We start from the raw sequence: 17,982 nt of genomic DNA on the forward strand, positions 1-17,982 counted from the left end.
AATCCCGTAAGTCCTGACAAACAGATACCATTCTGAGTCCTTGCATGATCAAGATTTAAAGTAGGTCCATCCTCCCGGAAGCCCCCTGCTGCCCCTGGTCAGCCTGCTCTCCCCATTACCAGCCCCTGCAACTGAGGGGCTGCTCTGGGCTCCCAGTTCGGCCTTTTCTAGGAAGTCGTAAAAATAGGATCACCCAACCTGCAGCCGTCGGAGTCTGCTCCTTAAACTCAGCATGCTGCATTTGACAGGTCTCCGTGGTGTTGCATATATAAGTAGTTTGTATCACTTCAAAAAGAAACTTAGTCTCCATCAGCTGTGGCTCCCTACCTCCTCCCCTAACCCTAACCCCGGAGCCCCCTTCCCCGCTGCAGATGTGCCTGCTCTGGAAGGTTCATGCAGGTGGACTCACTGAACGCTTGGCCTTCCGTTTCTGGTCCCGCCCTCCCTCTAGGCTTGTCAAGGTCAGTTCGTCCCTGTGTATTGCTGATTCCTGCTCCAACGTAGGGATGGTGGCCCTCAGTTTACCCATTCACCAGGGATGGATAGCTGGGCAGTTCGCAGGGTTGGGTAATTAGGAATCAGGATGCTCTGAACATTCACCTGTGGGGTATGGTGTGGACCTAAGTTTTTATTTCTCTAGGATAACACCGAGGGGTGGGATTCCTGGGCCCCATGAGGAGTACACACCTTAGTTCATTAACTCATTTACTCCTCATAATCTAGGAGGTAAGTACTATGATTAGATCCATTTTATGTGTAAGGAGAGCAGACGCTCCCACAGACCTCTCTGTCTGTCTCTCTCTCTCTCTCTCACACACACACCCCCAGCAGACAGGATGGATGCTGCGTCCATCACCCAGCCGAGGCCCTGCAGCACCCAAGCAAATGCCCAAGGCTCCCCAGTGCATGCATAGCAGCGTGCTTGCCGTGCCCCACACCCCGGGACCAGACGCTGGTGGGGCCTGCAGACCCAGACGTGCTGCAGACACACTGCGATTTGTTCATCTTTCCAGCCAACCCGTCTCGTCCTGACAGTAATTAGCTCCCAGACTGGCGGGGAGACAGGGAACCCGCTCCGAGTCATCGCTGCGGCGCCACGCCCACAGGCCAGGGGTGTGTGTGTGTGTGTCCGTCCAGGCTGGGGGCCCCGCTCCTCGCCTCCACCCCAGACGTTACAGACCGGCCCTGCAGAGTCTGGCCTGGGTTCCCACCCTCTCCCTCGAGCCAGCCAGGGCTGTGCACGCACGCCCACCGGGGGGTCCCAGAGCACGCACGCGCTTGCCCCCAAACCCGTGCCCGCCTTCACAGCCCAGGCACGCGAGCGCGTCCGTGCCCCGCGGGGAGCCGCCGTCCCCGCGCGCCGGTGGAGCGTGCGCGCGCCCCCGGGCCGCGCGGGGGTGGGTCCCGGGAGCGGGAGGCCCCGCCCCGCGCCTGCCCCGCCCCGCCCCGCGCCTGCCCCGGGCGCCGCCGGAAGAGGTGCGGCGGCGGCGCTGGCGTCACGGGTTTCCACGGGGGCCCCGCGCGGGGGCCGGGATTCCCTGGCGCAGGAACGCCCGTGACGGCGGCGCCGGGAGGCCGGACTGGTCTGGGGATGACGTCAGCCCCTGTGTTTCTGGAGCCGCGCCGGCGGGAGAGGGACCGGGGGAGAGGGAGTCCGGCCCCCGCTTCACGGATGCGGACACTGAGGCCCGCGGGCTGTCATCCCTGACGCTTCCGTCAAGCGCTCAGCGCGTGCCCGCTGTTGGGTCGCCCTCTCGGGGCTGCGGGAGCCCCGGCGCCCGCTCCCCACGCAGAGACAGGGCCCAGCGCCTTCAGGGCTCCGGACCCCGTGCTGGCGCGCCCGCCTCGCTCTTCGGCAGCGAGAGGGCTCACGGAGGGCCCGCGGGGGGCCTGGCGCCGCCCGGCCGGGCGGGCGCTCGAGCCAGCTCTGTCCACACCGTGGGTCTCTCCCCAGCTCCGGCCGCTGCGGTGGCCAGAGGCGGTGCCCGCGTCCGAGCCAGGGCGCCCGGGCCGCCCGGCGGGGTGTGCCCACCGGTGGCTGCCATCGTGCTGAGGCCTGGGCGAAGGGACTAAAAATAGCTTGGGCGGGGAGGAGAGCTATTTTTAGCCTGAGTGGCGGGCCCTCCCAGTTCCCGGGTCAGCGGCCCTTGGGCCAGGGCGGGAGTGGGGGGTTGGGGGCGGGAGGATCCACTTTGCGGGGTCCCCAGCCGTCCTGGGCGTCCCCACCTTCCAGACCCCGGGGTCAGCGCACAGCCAGCCCTGGGGAGGACAGTTTGGGGAGAAAGAGCCTGAGGGGACTAGCTAGCCTTGGGGGTGGGGGAGTGGTTGCCCGAGGCCACCTTTCCTCAACACAACCCCCACCCCCAGCTGCCCGGGGCCTTTTGTTGGGCGGGGAGGCTGCTTTCTATTTTGGGAAGGTGTTGGAATAATTTGCCTGGCTATTTTTAGCCGGTTTGGGGATTCCTCCGCCCAGGGTGGCCACCCGCCTCTCCTCCTTCCTACTGACCCCAAGGCCTGCCTCAACCCTAAACGGCACACAAGGACACACAGCCCCCCGCCCCCCGAGACGGGCATCTCCTTGGGGCAGACCTGGAGCAGGGAGACCCCCCCCCACCCATATTTCCTGGCTGGGGAAGGAAGGGGAGCTCTCAAGGGCGTTCCCACCGTCCAGGTGAGCCAGACATTCTGGCCTCCAGGAATCCATGACATCCCACAGCTGAATTCGATCTCCAGGGCAGGGCCGGCTCCCCAGTCTCTGACCTTTCACCTCCTTTCAGTGTGTGACGGGTCTGTCCGCTGAGAACAAATCTTGACCCCCCACACCCCTTGGCTGGTGGCTCCCGTGTCCCCCAGAGGAAGATGTGCTTGGTGAGGGTAAACTGAGGCACAGAGAGGACACAGGAGTGGGCCATATCTTAGGCCACTCCCTGATGTTTTCATCTCTGTTCACACTTGACCGCTTAACAGCTGGGTAACCTTGGGATAGTGACTTCCCCTCTCTGTGCCTCAGCTGCCACCCTCAGGAAAATGGGGTGATAATGGAAATGGAGTTATTGTAAACATGCGAGTGAATATATGAAGGCTGTTAGAGGACGATCCTGGCAGGAGATGGAGCAGGTGGCTTCAGAAAGGACAGTGAGTTGAGTCTGGCTGGAGATGAGAGGGACGTTTTGGGTTCTAGCTGGCTCCACACCTTGAGACCACACTCCAGCCATCTGACTCCTCACGGTCCTTGAGGCTGGCAGGAGGGACCCCATGCTACAGATGGGGAAACCAAGGCTCTGGCATGATTTCATGGCCAAGGGTCTCATGCCGGGTGACACACGGGAGGCCAGTGTGGTCTCCTGACCTTCCTGGCTCGACCCACAGCATATTCCACAGCTGCCTTCTGCATACTTTCAGACGTTCTTTTGCTCATTCAGCAAATATTTGTTGGGCATTGAATGAATTTCCTATGGCTGCTGCAGTGAGTCACCACAAATGTAGTGGCTTCAAGCAACACAGATTTCTTCTCTTTCAGTTCTGGGGGTCAGAAGTCAGAAACCAGTCTTCCTGGACACCAGGTTTCTGCAAGGCTGTGATCCTTCTGGAGGCTCCAGGGGAGAATCCGTATCCCTAGAGGTACCCTGTCATCTCTTGGTTCATGGTCCTGCATCACGTGGACTTTCTCGGGGCTCCCAGCTTCACATCACCTTCTCTCTCTGACTCCGACCCTCCTGCCTCCCTCTCATAAGGAACCCTGTGATGCCCCCCCCCATCCAGGTTATTCTCCCCATCCAAAGATCTTTAATCCCATCCGCAAAGTCTGGAAAACACGCACAGGGGCTGGGCATTAGGATGTGGGTACCTTTGGGGGAACCATGCAGGCAGCTCCTTTGGTCAGACCCTGCTTGGCACGGACAGCCAAGGACAAAAGCTGACCCGTGCCTGCCCTGCTGGAACTCACAGTCTGGGGTCCATGGCCATAGAGATCAGGTGGTCACAATGATGACGAAAAAATTATAAATAAGGTTGCTAGATGAAATACAAGATGCCCAGTTTAAATTTGAATTTTATTTTATTTTTTTAAAGATTTTATTTATTTATTTGACAGAGAGCATGAGCAGGGGGAGGAGCAGAGGGAGAGGGAGAGGGAGAAGCAGACTCCCCGCTGAGCACGGAGCCCGATGCGGGGCTCGATCCCAGGACCCTGGGATCATGACCTGAGCGGAAGGCAGATGCTTAACGACTGAGCCACCCAGGTGTCCCTAAAAAAATAATTTTAAAAAGCTGTCTAGGATTTGTGTATGTGACTAGGCCACAAGTTATAATTTATCATGGAAGGATTAATCAGAGGTGACAAATAAGCTGCAATGTGTGTTAAGATCACTCAGGCTCGGCGCCTGGGTGGCTCAGTCGTTAAGCGTCTGCCTTCGGCTCAGGTCATGATCCCAGGGTCCCGGTATCGAGTCCCCCATCGGGCTCCCTGCTCCTTGGGAGCCTGCTTCTCTTTCTGTGTGTGTCTCTCATGAATAAATAAATAAAATCTAAAAAAAAAAAAAAAAGATCACCCAGGCTGTGGTGTGGAGAATGGAGCCTAGCTAGGTACAGGACGCTCTGCACCCAGGTGCCCACCTGCGGCTTTTACCTGGGTTTTACAGCCTTGGGGGTGGGCGGGCCCCATGCGGGAAGCTCCGCCCCCTGGGCCTGCACATGCGCATCCTGCCCTCACCGAGAGAAGTTCGGCCAATCGGAGGCCGCGCCGTTGCGGGCCCGCCTCCCCGTGGCGCCTTCCGCGCAGCCTCGGGGAGAGGGGCCTAGAGCCGCGCGACGCGCGGAGGGTGGGCTCCCGCTCCCGCCGGGGTCCTTCACAGGAGCGGCCCCGGGGCGGCCCCGGCAGCAGGGCGGCAGGCGGCGGTGCCTCTTCGGAGAAGGGGGCCCGTCCTCCTCCCGGCGCCTCGCGGGTTCGCAGACCTGAGGCAGGACTGGCCGCGCCGGCCCAGGGGAAGGCAGCCCCGCTTGCTAGCTGGCTCCCGAGGCCTGGCCGGCGCCCCGGGGACAACGCCTCGCTCACCCCTCCCCCGGGGGCGCGCTCCCCTCCCCGGGACACGGGGTCCCCCTGAGACAGCGCCCCCTCTCCCCCCGGGACACGGGGTTCCCCGGACACCGCACCCCACAACACTGCCCCCATAAGGTTCCCCTAGGACACCCCCATACTACACCCACATACCCACTTCCTCTTCCCCTGACACCACCCCCCAGGATAGAGGTCCCCCAGGACACCAGGCCTCCCCAACCCCCCCAACAAACGCACACAGGTCCCCCCAGGACACTGGCCCTTCTGGGACACCGTCGCCATCCCCCAGCACCCCCCCCAGGGACGTGGGTCCCCCTGGACACCAGCTCACACGCTGGACCCCCTACCCCCCCAGCTGCGCTCTCTGGGGTCCGTGGTGGTCGCACCCCTCAGTCTCCCCAGCCCCACTGTGCAGGGACCGGCCTTCAGGGAGCCCATATTCCCTTTGCATTGCCTCCAGTCACAGCACCCATGACAACGGACAGTACTGTCTTTACATTTATTTTTCATTTTTTCCAACGTGCCAGTTTATTTTTGTGAGCCAACTGCGTCTGTCCAAGACTGGACAGTCGGCCTGGGGAGGTAAGGCCAGGACTCAGAGTAGATGCTGGCCCGGCTCCGGAGAGACCATTGTCACTTACTTGTACCGTGTGCCCGTTGGAAGTTGAGACCATTACAGCATCTCGAGACTGTCGTCGGCCGGTTTTACTTGTGGAATGCTGATGATGTCCTTTACGCCCATTACGTATCTTCACAACAACCTTGGTACCACTAATTGTGCTCCTTGTAGCCAGGAGGAGGCTGGGATGCAGAGCCTTGCGTTGCTGGACGTCTCTCTCTCTGCTAAGTTGCAGGCAGAACCTGCCCTGCTTGCTCCTTTTCCATTCCACCTGGTTGCCCCTCGTCGGAATGCTTTCGGAGCCCCTCCCGAAACAGGGGAAGACGGTGGGTTCCACAACCCCGGGCCCCAGTCCACTGCGGCCCTCCCGATCCGGGGAGGTGTCTCCTGAAAACAGAGCCTCCGAGAACCCACGGAGAGCGTGCTCCCAAGTGTGCTGGCCAGGAGACAGACCAGACATGAAGGGCATTTCCTCCGTCCCTCCGCTCCAAAGATGGCCAGGACGGGGCTGGCGGGGTGACAGGACAGCGGGGGTGTGGGGCGCGCTTCCTCCCGGGGGGAGAGGTGTCGCTGGTGGAGCAGGTCCATGACCTGAGGGTCGCGTTTGGCTTCGCCCCTAAGCCAGCACGTCCCCCCCCCCCCCCCCCCGGTCCCAGCAGATGGGCCATGTGAGCTCTGACCCCATGCTCCAGCCCAGATTGTGCGGGTCTGAGAGTCCCCCCTTTTCAGACCTGGAGGACGGGGGCGTGAGTGTTGGCCAAACTCGGAACCTCCCTAGAGTCTGCCGATACTTAGGAAGCGGGTTGGAGGTGAGCTAAACCGGGGCTTTTCTGGGGTGTTCTCTAGAGTAGGAACCCACCTTCTCCTGCCTAAAGCCGATCTCTTACCTGGGACGGGAGCCTGGAGAGGGGGGCATGTCCCTGCTACTTGCTCCAGAATCCGCATGCTGCTTCGGCGGGGACTACCCACTTTCCTGCTCACAGAAGAGTGGAGGAAGGACGCATCGTTGAGACCTGCTGTGGGAACCGTGGGTGCAGGAGGGATGGGGGGGCTGGCGGGGCCCCCGACACCTGCTAGCTGGCCCCGGCTCCTCCTCACCCGCCCTGTCCTCTTCCGTGTGGGCCGACGGACTGTGTTCTGACCGGAGGAAAAATGTCTTTCTCAACCGTGGGCTTGGAGTTCTTCCCAGAGGGATGGATACATGCTGGCCAGAAAGGGTGCGGCATTCCTAGAGCCGGCCGGCTAGCGAGGCCTTGGGCATCCCCCCCCCACCGCGAGCCCCCCCACGAGCCCCGAGCTGGCTTCTGCCCGGCAGGGGCAGGAGCGCGGGGCCTGACCTGGCCACCCAGGGGGAGCCCAGCCGGAGCCCTCGCTGCTGCGTCCCAGGCCCCTCCTGCCGGGTTCCCCCAAATCTCTTTGGATCTCTGGGGGAAGGGGAGGCTGCGTCCTGGCCCCCGCCCCCGACGAACCTCATGGGGGCGGGAGGGTGGGCAGGCTGGCGGGTCAGGGCTAGGGTGGTCACAACCCCAGCTCCACCCTTTCTTCAGGACGGAAACAAAGGTCTGATGGTTAGGAACAAGATGTGTGCAGTGGGAAGCCCGCGTGGTGCTCGTCCCCCTCTCCTGGGAGTTTCCGGACGTTTCTGTTGGTGGCAAAGGTGTACCCGGGAAGGGGTTAAATAGGACGAGGGGAGATGGACCGGGCTGCTGGGTGCGGAGCCACCGGTCCACAGCCCAGGCCGGAGTCCAGGGCATGTTGGCAGGGACCGCCGCCGCCCCCAGGCCGCCAGCCCTGCTCACAGCCGCCCCGCCCACGGTCACGGCAGTCCCCAGGCCGCCTAGGGCCACGGCAGGTCCCGATGGAGATGGGGACCCGACCAGTGACGGTTCTGAGAGGCTGGGGCAGCGCGAGGCCCCCCCCTGACGCTCCGATCTCCAGAAAAGCTCCCGAGCACAGTGCAGTCCACTTCCCAGTGACCCAGCCTGGGGTCCGCAGGGGCGACTGCGCCGGTGCATTTGCGTCCCACGCTGCCTTTTGCAGAGCAAGGAACTGGAAGTCACAGAAATGAAGGAACGTTCCGGAACCGCTTCAGGGCCCTCACGGCTCCTGCAGTTCTCACTTCCGATATTTTGATGTGACGTCACTGGTGTGAGAGCTTTGTCTTCCAGGGGCGTGGAGCCTTTGGCGATTACAAAGAACCTCCCTGAAGGTCTCATATGATGCTTTTGGCCTTGCTTTCAACTCTGAAATTAAGTGCTGGTTGTTAGAGTGACTTACTAAAGGTCACAGGGAGGCTGGGGTGTTTCCTCTTGTTGAAGTTTTTAAAAAATATATTTAAAAGAAGAAGAAGGGGGGTGCAACTCTGGATCTCGGGGTCATGAGTTCGAGCCCACACTGGGCATAGAGATGACTTAAAGTCAATAAATAAAATTTAAAAGAAGAAGAGGAGGAAATACCGAAACAGGATAAAGGAATCGTAGACGAAACCATACAGTCGCTATTTGCAAAGTGACGGTGGTCTTTCAACCCTGTCCGTCTGTGCCTCCCCCTTACACCTGATTTTGGGGAAAGCATCAAAGCCCAGAAGAAGCTCTGAGGTCAGTTTCGGAGATGCACACAGACATCCTCAAAATGTGATCCCGAGTTCAAGATTAGCCTCTTAATTTCATAAATAAAATGCAGTCCGTTGGATTTGAAAGGGACATAGGATTTTTTTTTTTTCTCTTGAGCAGAGGTTTTGTGAAGTAGAATCAAGGCCACTGAGTATTTTTTGCACTGCATTTCTCCAGAAGTTGGTTGCGGATGCAGGGAGGGTTCGAGGCTCCCTTGTTCTGGACGAAGGCTCTTCGGAGCTCCGGGGCTGGGAGGGGGGCTGGCCATGCCCGGGGGCTGCACCCTCCCTGGGGTCCGAGCTGGGGAGCGCTGGTGCGTGGTCCAATGCTCTACTGTTACCATCTTGAAATTCTTTATTTTGAACAAGGGGCCCTGAAAATTATGCAGCTGGTCCCACTGAGAGGCTTCGTGACTCAGAATTTGCCATGTCTTCCCTCATGGGCTGGAAATGGTACCGGTGTGTGTGTGGTGACCCCACTGAGCATCGTTGTGAATTTGTCTGCTGCCTCTGTGGACGGCACTGGTTTTCTGGCTCTGACTCTGTCCAGCTCCAGCCACTCCCGCTGGTCTCCATGCGGCTCGGGACACACCCTCCTTTCTGTTGCACGGACCCCAGTCATTGGATGTAGGGCCCACTCCAACCCAGTGCAGGCTCACCTGCAAATTCCCTATTTCCAAATAAGGGCGCATTCACAGGTGGGGGGGGGCGTGGGGGGTGGGACTTGAACATAGATTTTGGCGGGGGGACACAATTCAACCCACTACACTAGCCTAGCTGGAGCTCCTCTCCCAAGCCTTTCCGGACCTGCTGCCCCGCCCCCCGCTGGAGGCCCGCCCCTCCTTTGTGGGGTGATGACCATTGGGTCTGTCGGCCTCCTCTATGCCCCGGGCCGCGCCGAGGTTTGATGGGCCTGCGGTAAGTGAATCAGTGAAGTGTGTTTGGTGGGAGCGCACGGAGTTGTCTCCACAGCCAAATGCAATCATCTGGAAGAAATCTGTTGCACTGGGTTGACCCGTGTACCCTCCCCAAATTCTCGTCCACCTGGAACCTTGCAATGTGACGGTCCTTGGAGATGGGGTCTTTGCAGATGATGTTCGTTAGGATGAGGTCATGCTTGGGGGAAGCTGCATCCAGGGGCTGGGGTCCCTACAGGAAGAGCACGGGCACTGGGAGACACAGAAGGGCCTGGTGGCAACGAGGCAGAGACATGAGACGATGCTCCCAGCCAAGGGGCGCCGAGGACCCCCGGGAGCCACCGGAGCTGCAGGAGGCGGGGAGGGTCCTCCCCCGGAGCCTCCCGAGGGCGACAGCATAAATCCTGTGGCTGCGAGCCACGCGGTTCCTGGTCCTTCGCCCCAGCAGCCCCCCAAAGCTGCGGCACCCACTCTCTCTGGGAACCAGGGGCCCCTGGGTGGGAGTGTGCAAGCCTGAGGCCCGGGAAACGGGAAGGGGCCTGGGGTGCCCGTGCTGGCGGGTGCAGGGGACCCCTCCGGTGCCCCGCGCGGGGGGAAGCGCCCACCCTCCCAGCGCTTGCGGGTCAGAATGGCGTGGCTTTCTCTTCAAGAACTGCCTTACTCTCCCCTACCCGCCCCACCGAGACCTAGGGGGTTTGCGGGCCCGCAGGGTGGGGTGGGGCCCGCCCGCCTCCTTGAAGACCAGGCGCCCATGGCATGGGGCCTGCGCCCTCGGTGGGGCTCAGGTGTGGTGTCTGTCCCACCTTCCACCTTTTTGGGGGCGCAATGCCCGCTGGGCCTCTGGACTGGGGAGACAAAGTGTGCCTGACTTGGGGGCACCCCTGCCTCCCCGCTATGCCAGCTCTGCGTGGGGCGCAGCCCCCGCTTCGCGCCCCGCTTGGCTTTGGGGGGCGAGCATGGTGTGGTTTGGCAAATGTATCCTGTCGTGTATCCACCAGGACCGCATCCTGCGGGGCCGCGGTCACTGCCCTAAAGTCTCCCGTGTGCCCAGCCCCTCGTCCTTCGCCCTTCCCCGGCCCCTGATCTGTTCGCGGTCTCCTGGGGGTGCCTCTTCCAGAACCCCAGGCCTGGGATCCCCGCGCAGACCTTCTCCCACTGGCCTCTGCCACCTAATTCCTGCCCCTCGCGCTTCAGGGGCGTGGCTCTTGAGGGCTTGTGAAGCCGCTGTACCCCCCGGGGAGTCCAGCCGCCCCCCCATCTGCAGGTATTTAACTCTGCGCCCCTGCGAGATTCCTGACTCCACGGGAGGTGATGCAGCCACAGGCTCTGGGGAGGAGGTGTGGACGTCCTTGGGGGTCACGCTCTTGACCTCACAGCCTGTACCCAGACCTGCCCGCTGGATGACGTCGTGTCCGGGAAGCAAGCCGCCAGCCCCTTGGGTACTTGGGGCTCCGGGAGAGTCCGCCAGGTCACTGCACTGGGGGGGGGGGTGCAGCAGAGCCCTCACCTGCTGAGCGGGATTCCTGCTCGAATGGATCCCGTGTGCTTATCCATCCACCTGTTGGTGAGCACCTGGGATGCTTCCAGGTTTGGGGCATTATGAGAAAAGCTGCTCTGAACATTCCTCCCGAGAGCTTTTGTGACGCGGGTTTGATTCCTCTCGGGTGAAGGAGCAGAGCCGCCAGGCCTCTCCCCGGGGTGGCCCTAGCCTGTCATGGTCAGCAGCCGCTCGGTAGGGGCCAGGCCACTCCGCATCCTCGGCAACGCCTGCCTCACCTTTCAGCCGCTCGGGTGTGTGTGTTTTTTCTTTTTGTGCTAAAATGCACAATGCACAATTCATAAAATGCACACAAAATTCACCATCGTAACCGTCTCTAAGCACACAGCTCAGCGGCATGAAGCACACTCACCCGGTCCTGCAGCCAGCCCCACCCTCCGTCTCCAGAACGTTCCATCTTCCCACACGGAGACTCTGTCCCCACGAAGCACGACTCCCCCACCCCCTGCCCCAGCCCCGGCTCCCACCCTCTCCTCTCTGTTTCTGTGGACGGGACTTCCTCTGCGACCTCCTGGGAGCGGGGTCCTCCTGCGGGATGTGTCCTTCTGGGTCTGGCTCCTCTCTCTGAGCCCGGTGTCCTCGGGGTCCCTCCGAGTCGTGGCAGGTGTCGGGGTCCCTTCCTTCCTGAGGCTGGAGCGTGTTCCCGCGTGGGGACGGACCGCGCCGTGTATCCCTCATCTGCTAATGGACCCTTCTGGGTGTTGTGAATCGTGCAGCCATGTGCACATGCGGGTGTGTTCCAGCCCCTGCTTTCTGCTCTGCTGTGTGCACACCCAGACGCGGGGTTGCTGCTGCATCAGGTGGTAATTCTATGTTTGGGTTTTTGAATTGACTTCTGACCTTATGCTTTTTGATAAAAAGAGGATACTTTTTATGTAGCTGAATCTATAAATGTTTTACACAAAGTTCTCTGCTGGGAGGTCAGAATCTCTCATGGACAGATTTGTTATTAAAGTTGAACTCTCTCCACAGTCTGGTCTGAGTCGGGACCATGACTCACTGGGCATCTCCCCTGGGGTCTCTGGTGGCCCCTGGATGACTGGACGGCAGGGGGTACCAGGCCCCAGGCGCTCTAAGCCCTGAGAGCTGGGCACTTTCCCGTGGGCCGTGCCAGACGGAGGCAATCCTGAACCGTGGGGCACGGGGCTCAGGCGCGCTGACCCTCACACAGCGCAGCCCAAAGTTTTCTTTTTGAATTTATTTGAGAGAGCAAGCGAGCATAAGCAGGGGGAGAGGCAGAGGCAGAGAGAGAAGCAGGCTCCCCACTGAGCAAGGAGCTGACTCGGGGCTCGATCCCAGGACCCCGGAATCATGACCTGAGCCGAAGGCAGACGCTTCACCAATTGAGCCACCCAGGCGTCCCTCCCGGAGGTTTCCTAACTGCAAACTGGAAAGCCCGCAGAAGCTGAGGGCCGCTGTGTGGGGCTGCCTGAAGCCACGTTCCGTCTGTGGAGCCCCCTCCCAGCAGCAAGGGGCGCGTGCACATGCGTGGGGGGGCAGCCCGTCAACCCCGGCGCCCAGCCCACCTTCCCGCCCAACCCCACCCCCTGCAGGCGGTGGGCACAGAGAGAGGACCAGGGAGCCTTTGTGCGGGGATTAGTCACTCTGTATTAACAATTCCACACAATATTAAAACACTGCAAGAAAGTGGGTGTGGCACACCTGGATTTTTTTTTTTTTTTTTTTTTAAAACAGAAATAAAAGCCACTGAACATCCAAACGGAGATGGGGTAGAACCTGCTAGGACCACGGCTGGCTTCTGCGAACCGGAGCGGGTCTTTGCAATGTTTGGCAATGGTTTCCACGGACAGAGAAGGAAGAGGGCGGAGTGTCCGACCTATGGCTTTTCTGGAGGCTCCGTGGCAGGCTGGCTTTTTGTAAGTGTTCTTGGAGGACCAGAGCGACCTTTGGTGGCCTCACCTTGGCCCGGAAACTGGCCCCTGGTCCCTTGCCCTCGGGGCGGGGTGGACAGCCTTTCCTGCCCCGGAGCTCGGTGGGGGCCCTGGCCGTGCAGAGATGGATGAGCTGCCTGGAGGCCCAGCGCCCGGACACGGTGGCCGGAGTCACAGGAAGAAGGGCAGCACCTTCCGCCGCCCGCGGTTCACATCCACCAGGCCAGAGGTCACCCCCCAGTCACTTTATTCTTGGCCTGGGGGTCACCTGAGGGGAGGGGTGCACATTCTAGCTCCTTCCTGGAGTGGGGGAGGGGAGGGGAGGCGCCCCGGCTGCCAGCCCCCTGGGGACACCCAGACTCTGTGTTTTGGGGGCGGTGCCCTTCATGTTCCCCCGCCACGAGGGTGGCCGAGAGACGCGGGTTTCCCCCAGGCCCGCGCTGCCGCCTCCATCAGCTCCTGCACACACCGTGCACACAAGGTTTTCATGCGGGATGCGCACAGGGAAAGCACGGGTGCTCGGGGTCTACACTACGGACACGGACACTTACTCTAGAAGGAAAAAAGGAGCGTTTCTTCCTCAGCTAGAAAGACACCCACGGTGGAGCTTCTGCTGACGGCCGCCTCCCGGGGGTCGAGGGCCCTGGCGGCCCCTAGGGGAGGCAGCGGGCAGGTGTGGCTTTGGGGTGGAGGCGCGCCCATCCTCACCCTCTCTAAGCCTAGTTTACCCACACCCCTCGGCCCCCGGGACTCTGACTTGAGTTCGAGTTCACTTCAGGGCTTGGGGGGGGGGGGGGCGCGCCGCCGGCTGGGCCCAGAGCGGGCCACGGGGCTGCCCGACTCCGTTGAACCGCACTGCCCTGAGCTGGGCTCTTGGGGGGTGGGGGTGGGGACACATGGTGGGGCTGGGCGTGGCACAGCCGGCAGGGCAGGGGGGGACCGAGACCAGGGCCCCCCCGTCCTCGCTGGGGACCTGCGGCCCGAGGACCAGCCCGGGGGGGGGGGGTTGCAGGGGGAAGGATGGGCTCCAGGGATTAAGGCTTCTTCACAGAAGTGGCCCGGACCGGCTTTGCTCTGCCGACAGCCTCCCGAGTCTCAGGGCGGACCCCGCCGTGCCCTGGCCTCCCCCCTGCAAACAGCTTTTGTTCTGTCTTGCTGTCGGCTGGGGACAGTGAGAGGCTGGTTCCCGCCCAGTGAAAGGTGGGCCAGGACATTGGGCCCTCGTGGCTCCCCCGTCCAACGCAGGTTTGGAGAAGCTGGCTCCCCAAAGCCCCTGGTGCTCCCGGACCGGCCGGAGAGAGCTGGGAGCCGGGGAGCAAGGCTGGACCCTACAGCCTGCGCCCTGGGGGAGCCAGCCACACGGGGACGTCACCTGCCGCATGGGGACACATCCCCCCCATCCCCAAACCTTAGCGCTGGTGCGATCTGGGCCTTGGCACTCGCAGGGCTCGGGGCCGGGGGGGGGGGGTTTGGCACGAGGTCCCGGCCCCTGGCTGTAAGATGGGGGGTTGGCACGAGGCCCCGGCCCCTCCTCCTGGGGGAGGACGCAGGGGCGCGGGGCAGGGGTGGGGCGGGTGGGGGACAGGTGTGCGGGCCCTCCCTCTACCTCCTGCTCGTTTAGCTGTGCAGGTCGTCACAGGGGCCAAGCGATTAAAGAAAAGCCACGGGAGGGAAGTGCGAGTGGGTTAGGCCTCTCACCCGCGGAGGCCCTGCAGCTGCTTCCGGGAACTTGACGCCTTCTGACCCGCGAGGCAGGGGCCTCGCAGGCCGCACTCCTGCTTGCAAAATGGCCACGGCGATGCGCAAAAGTGGAAAACAAAACAAGACTCAACACAACCGCCCAGAAGAGCCCAGTACGACCACAGCGCCGAACCGCCCACACGGCCGCTCGTGCTCACGACAGGCCGGCACCCAGCTGGCCGTGCCCGCGGGCAGGGCAGGCTGCGGGGAATCTGCCTCCGTCAGGGGTGGCTCCCAGGGAAGGGCAGGGGGCTGTGGCGCGCCTGCTGGGTGACGCGTGGCCATGCGGGCCGCGCTGCCCAGGCAGAGCCCCCCTCCCGGCCCCTAACCTCCGTGGGTGCATTCCACACGACGTGCAGCTGTGGGCTCAGCCACCGAGCTCTGGGCTCCGCCGTGTGGAGTAACAGCGGCTTAAGCAAGGAGGAGACATGTTTCCGAAACGGTCCGCTGGACCCTCCCCGCACCCCCCAATTCTAGTCGGCTCAGGAGAGAAGAGACAGTAAACGCACGGCAGCATGGGCCCGGCCCCAGTCTTTCCACAGACGGCCAATGGTGTGAGGCTTGCCACCCGCCCGGACGCCCGGGGCAGCGGCCACGTCACCCCGCCTCCTTCCGGCAGCAGGCCCGGCCCGGCCAGCTCTGGCCCACTACCCCGACGGCAGCCGAGAGCTTCCGGAAGCCGTGAGCGCATCACTTGGGCATTGCTGCTACTCCTGATGGGAAGCGGCCCGGCACCCCCCCGGTGTCTTCCGGCCGGGCCCGGAGGGGACGCCGCTGTTGGGGCTCGAAAATCCACCTAAACCTGGAGGACACACTTCACCCCATCCATGGTGGTGGCTGTTCGCCTTTCTTTGGGAACTGAACGTTTTGGGACTTGAGATGTTCTGCTTGACTGCGTAGTGGGTGATGCCCTAGCTGGGGGAGACAGAGCGGGGGACGCACAGAAAACACAGCTACAGAATGGTACAAGGCTTCTTGTCCTTAAAGGGGTTCTCAGAGGCGGGGACTCCCACCAGCAGGGGGTCGTTCCGGGCGTGCTGCTCACAGTAGCTCATGAGTTCTGACGAGGCTTTGGACACCTGCGTGCGGGCACAAGGACGAGAGAGGAGAGATCAGACGGGCTGCCACGCGCACGTCCCCTGCAGCCAAGGCGGGAGCAACCCCGTGTGCACCCACCGGGATGGAGACACCAGACGTGTCCCCCGCGCATGGGAATGTGATCGGGCCGTGAGCAGGAGAGGCGCCCACACGCGCGGGCCCCGGGGACGGACCCCGAGCCCACGACGCTCAGGGAGGGAGCCAGACACAGAAGGCCCCACGGGGTGTGCGTCCACGTGGGTGACACGTCCAGAACGGGCCCATCCGCGGACGGGAAGGGGGCTCGTGGGGGCCGGGGCTGGGGGGGAGGGGGAGGTGACTGCTGATGGGGACAGGCTCCTTTCGGGCTGATGGAATGTTTCGGAACCAGATAGAGGCAGTGGTTGCACAACACCAAGGTGCTATCATGCTGCTAAGTTTTATGTTAGGTGTGTTTTACCACAATTTAAAGAAGGTTAAAGAAGGGACTGAGTCTCCTTCAGCAGGAGTTACCCAGATTTTAGACAAAAGGGAGAGATGGAGCCCTCTTTAGGATTCAGACCAAGACTCCATTCCCACCCCAAGACAGGAGGGCACAGGAAGAACCGTCCGAACGTCGGAGGGGCCCCACACAAGCTCCCGTGCATTTCTTCGCTGGGCCCCTGAGCCGGCCGGGGCCAGTGACGTGGGCGAGGGGGCAGACACCTGGGGCTACCTGCATCAGGGTCCCCAGGAGAGGAGGGGGAGATGCAGGGAGGAGCCACTCAGCCCCTGGGAAAGCTCACGGGGGGGGAGAGGGGGTGCTTCATCATAGCAGGGGTATGGCCCAGCCCTGCACCCCACCCTCCAGGGTGCACATCTGGGGGTGTGGTGGGCACCATCTCACTCCACTTCCCCAGGGCCGGGCTGAGGGCTGGGCGCTTGGGTTCAGGGGCACCTGGGTCTCCTCCCTGCGGCGGGAACTGTCAGAGGAGCTCGGCCCCCTGCTTCCCCACCTGTGAGGCGACGAGAGGAGCGGCCGAGTGGGCGCGAGAGGGTAGGACAGGGAGGGCTGCGAATTCCCCTGGGCTCTGTGGTCTGCAGCCCTGCACCCCTGACAGCCAAGGCCGCCTGACCTTGTCCCCAGTGCTGCCCAGTCTGCAGGCTGGCCTCTGGGTTCATCCTGGGGACACTCCTACCCACAGACACTGACAATTGCCACTGTCCTGAGCACTTGGCCGCTCCCAGGGCCGCACTGGCTGAGCCCGTTGGTTTCTAGAGTTGTATTTGGAAAGCAACCCTCCAAAACGACAAAAATAGCCTCCGGACCCTGGAAATAACTGACGCGGTGGCTCGGGCATGTGGTCCCCCGCTCACGCCCCCCGCGTCAACAGGAGGGCTCCGCCCAGAGGCCGGGCCCCCCCATGCCCGCCTTGCTGCTGCTTGCCAGGCCCTGGCCCTGCTGGCTTTTCAGATGTGCCGATGTTTGTGGTTCTGGTCGTCGTCTTCGGCTTGGGGACAAAAAGCCTCAGGCGGGACTGGAGTGGGGAGGGTGGGTCCCGTCCCGCTCCCCTCCTCCCTACGACGTTCAAAGGGGTGGCGGGACTCCTCCAGCACATCAAACGGGGGCCGGGATGAATCATGCTCTCCGCCGGGGCTGGGGCCAAACCGGCTCCCTAAAGTCAAACCACGTCAACTGAGGCCTTCAAGCCTTTCTCTTTCTTCAGCCCGAAGGAATGCTTTGAATGCTCGGGGTTCTGGAACATTCAGACACCTCGCGGGAGCCGCCCCCCCGCCCACCTGGGGGGCTGCAGGAGCCCTCCTACCCGCCTGCTGGGCTGGAGACACACTGCTTCCCACTCTGTCCACTGCAGGGCTGTCAGTCAGGTGTCAGTCTGTCCGGGCGCTGGGCCGCCCCTGCTGGTGAATTCCCGCACCCAGCAGGGACCGTGGAGTGGCAGGTGCTCAGAAGATCAGTCTGAACAACTCCACAAGGTGGGTGTTTGATTTTATATGTCCACTTGGCCAGGTCATGGTGCCCAAATATTTGGCCAAACACCAGTCTAGATGTCACTGGGAAGGTCATTCTTATATGAGATTAACATTTAAATGGGTTGATGTGGAGCAGAGAGCCGACCCTCTAAATGTGGGTAGGCCACATGCCATCAGTTGAAGGCCTTCAGAGGAGAGGAAGTCTGCCTCCAGGGGGCCTTGGGGACTCGAGCTGCAGCGTCAACCCTGGCCTGGGTCTCCAGTCTGCCCTGTGGATTTCGGACTTGTCAGCCCCCATGGTCTGTGAGCCAGTTCCTTAAAATACCTCTGGCTCTCTCTACACACGTCCTCCCGGCTCTGCTTTTCTGCAGAGCCCTGACTGGTCCCAGGGGCAGCTGGAGCGGGGCCAGGGCAGACGTGGAAACCCCCCGGGTCTTCTCTAGGGAGACCCCTGGCCGCCGGCTGGCTGGGGCCCGTGGCGGGAGACCACTGGCTGGAGGTGCCTCGACGTCCTTCGCCAGGAGGACACGGGTGTGATGAC

General features: G+C 62.1%; 1 protein-coding gene across 3 annotated transcripts in view; it reads right to left on the bottom strand.

The window, feature by feature from the left end:
- Positions 1-12,349: 12,349 nt before the first annotated feature.
- GNG7 (G protein subunit gamma 7) overlaps positions 12,350-17,982 on the bottom strand; it is a 120,400-nt gene continuing 114,767 nt past the window's right edge. For all 3 annotated transcript variants that reach the window (XM_027582598.2, XM_027582599.2, XM_027582600.2), the window contains one exon: positions 12,350-15,472. In XM_027582598.2, the coding sequence (XP_027438399.1) occupies positions 15,347-15,472 (126 nt within the window). In that variant the 3' untranslated portion in view covers positions 12,350-15,346. The remainder of the gene's footprint in view (positions 15,473-17,982) is intronic.

Source organism: Zalophus californianus, chromosome 1, assembly GCF_009762305.2.
Source record: "Zalophus californianus isolate mZalCal1 chromosome 1, mZalCal1.pri.v2, whole genome shotgun sequence".
NCBI lineage: Eukaryota > Metazoa > Chordata > Mammalia > Carnivora > Otariidae > Zalophus > Zalophus californianus.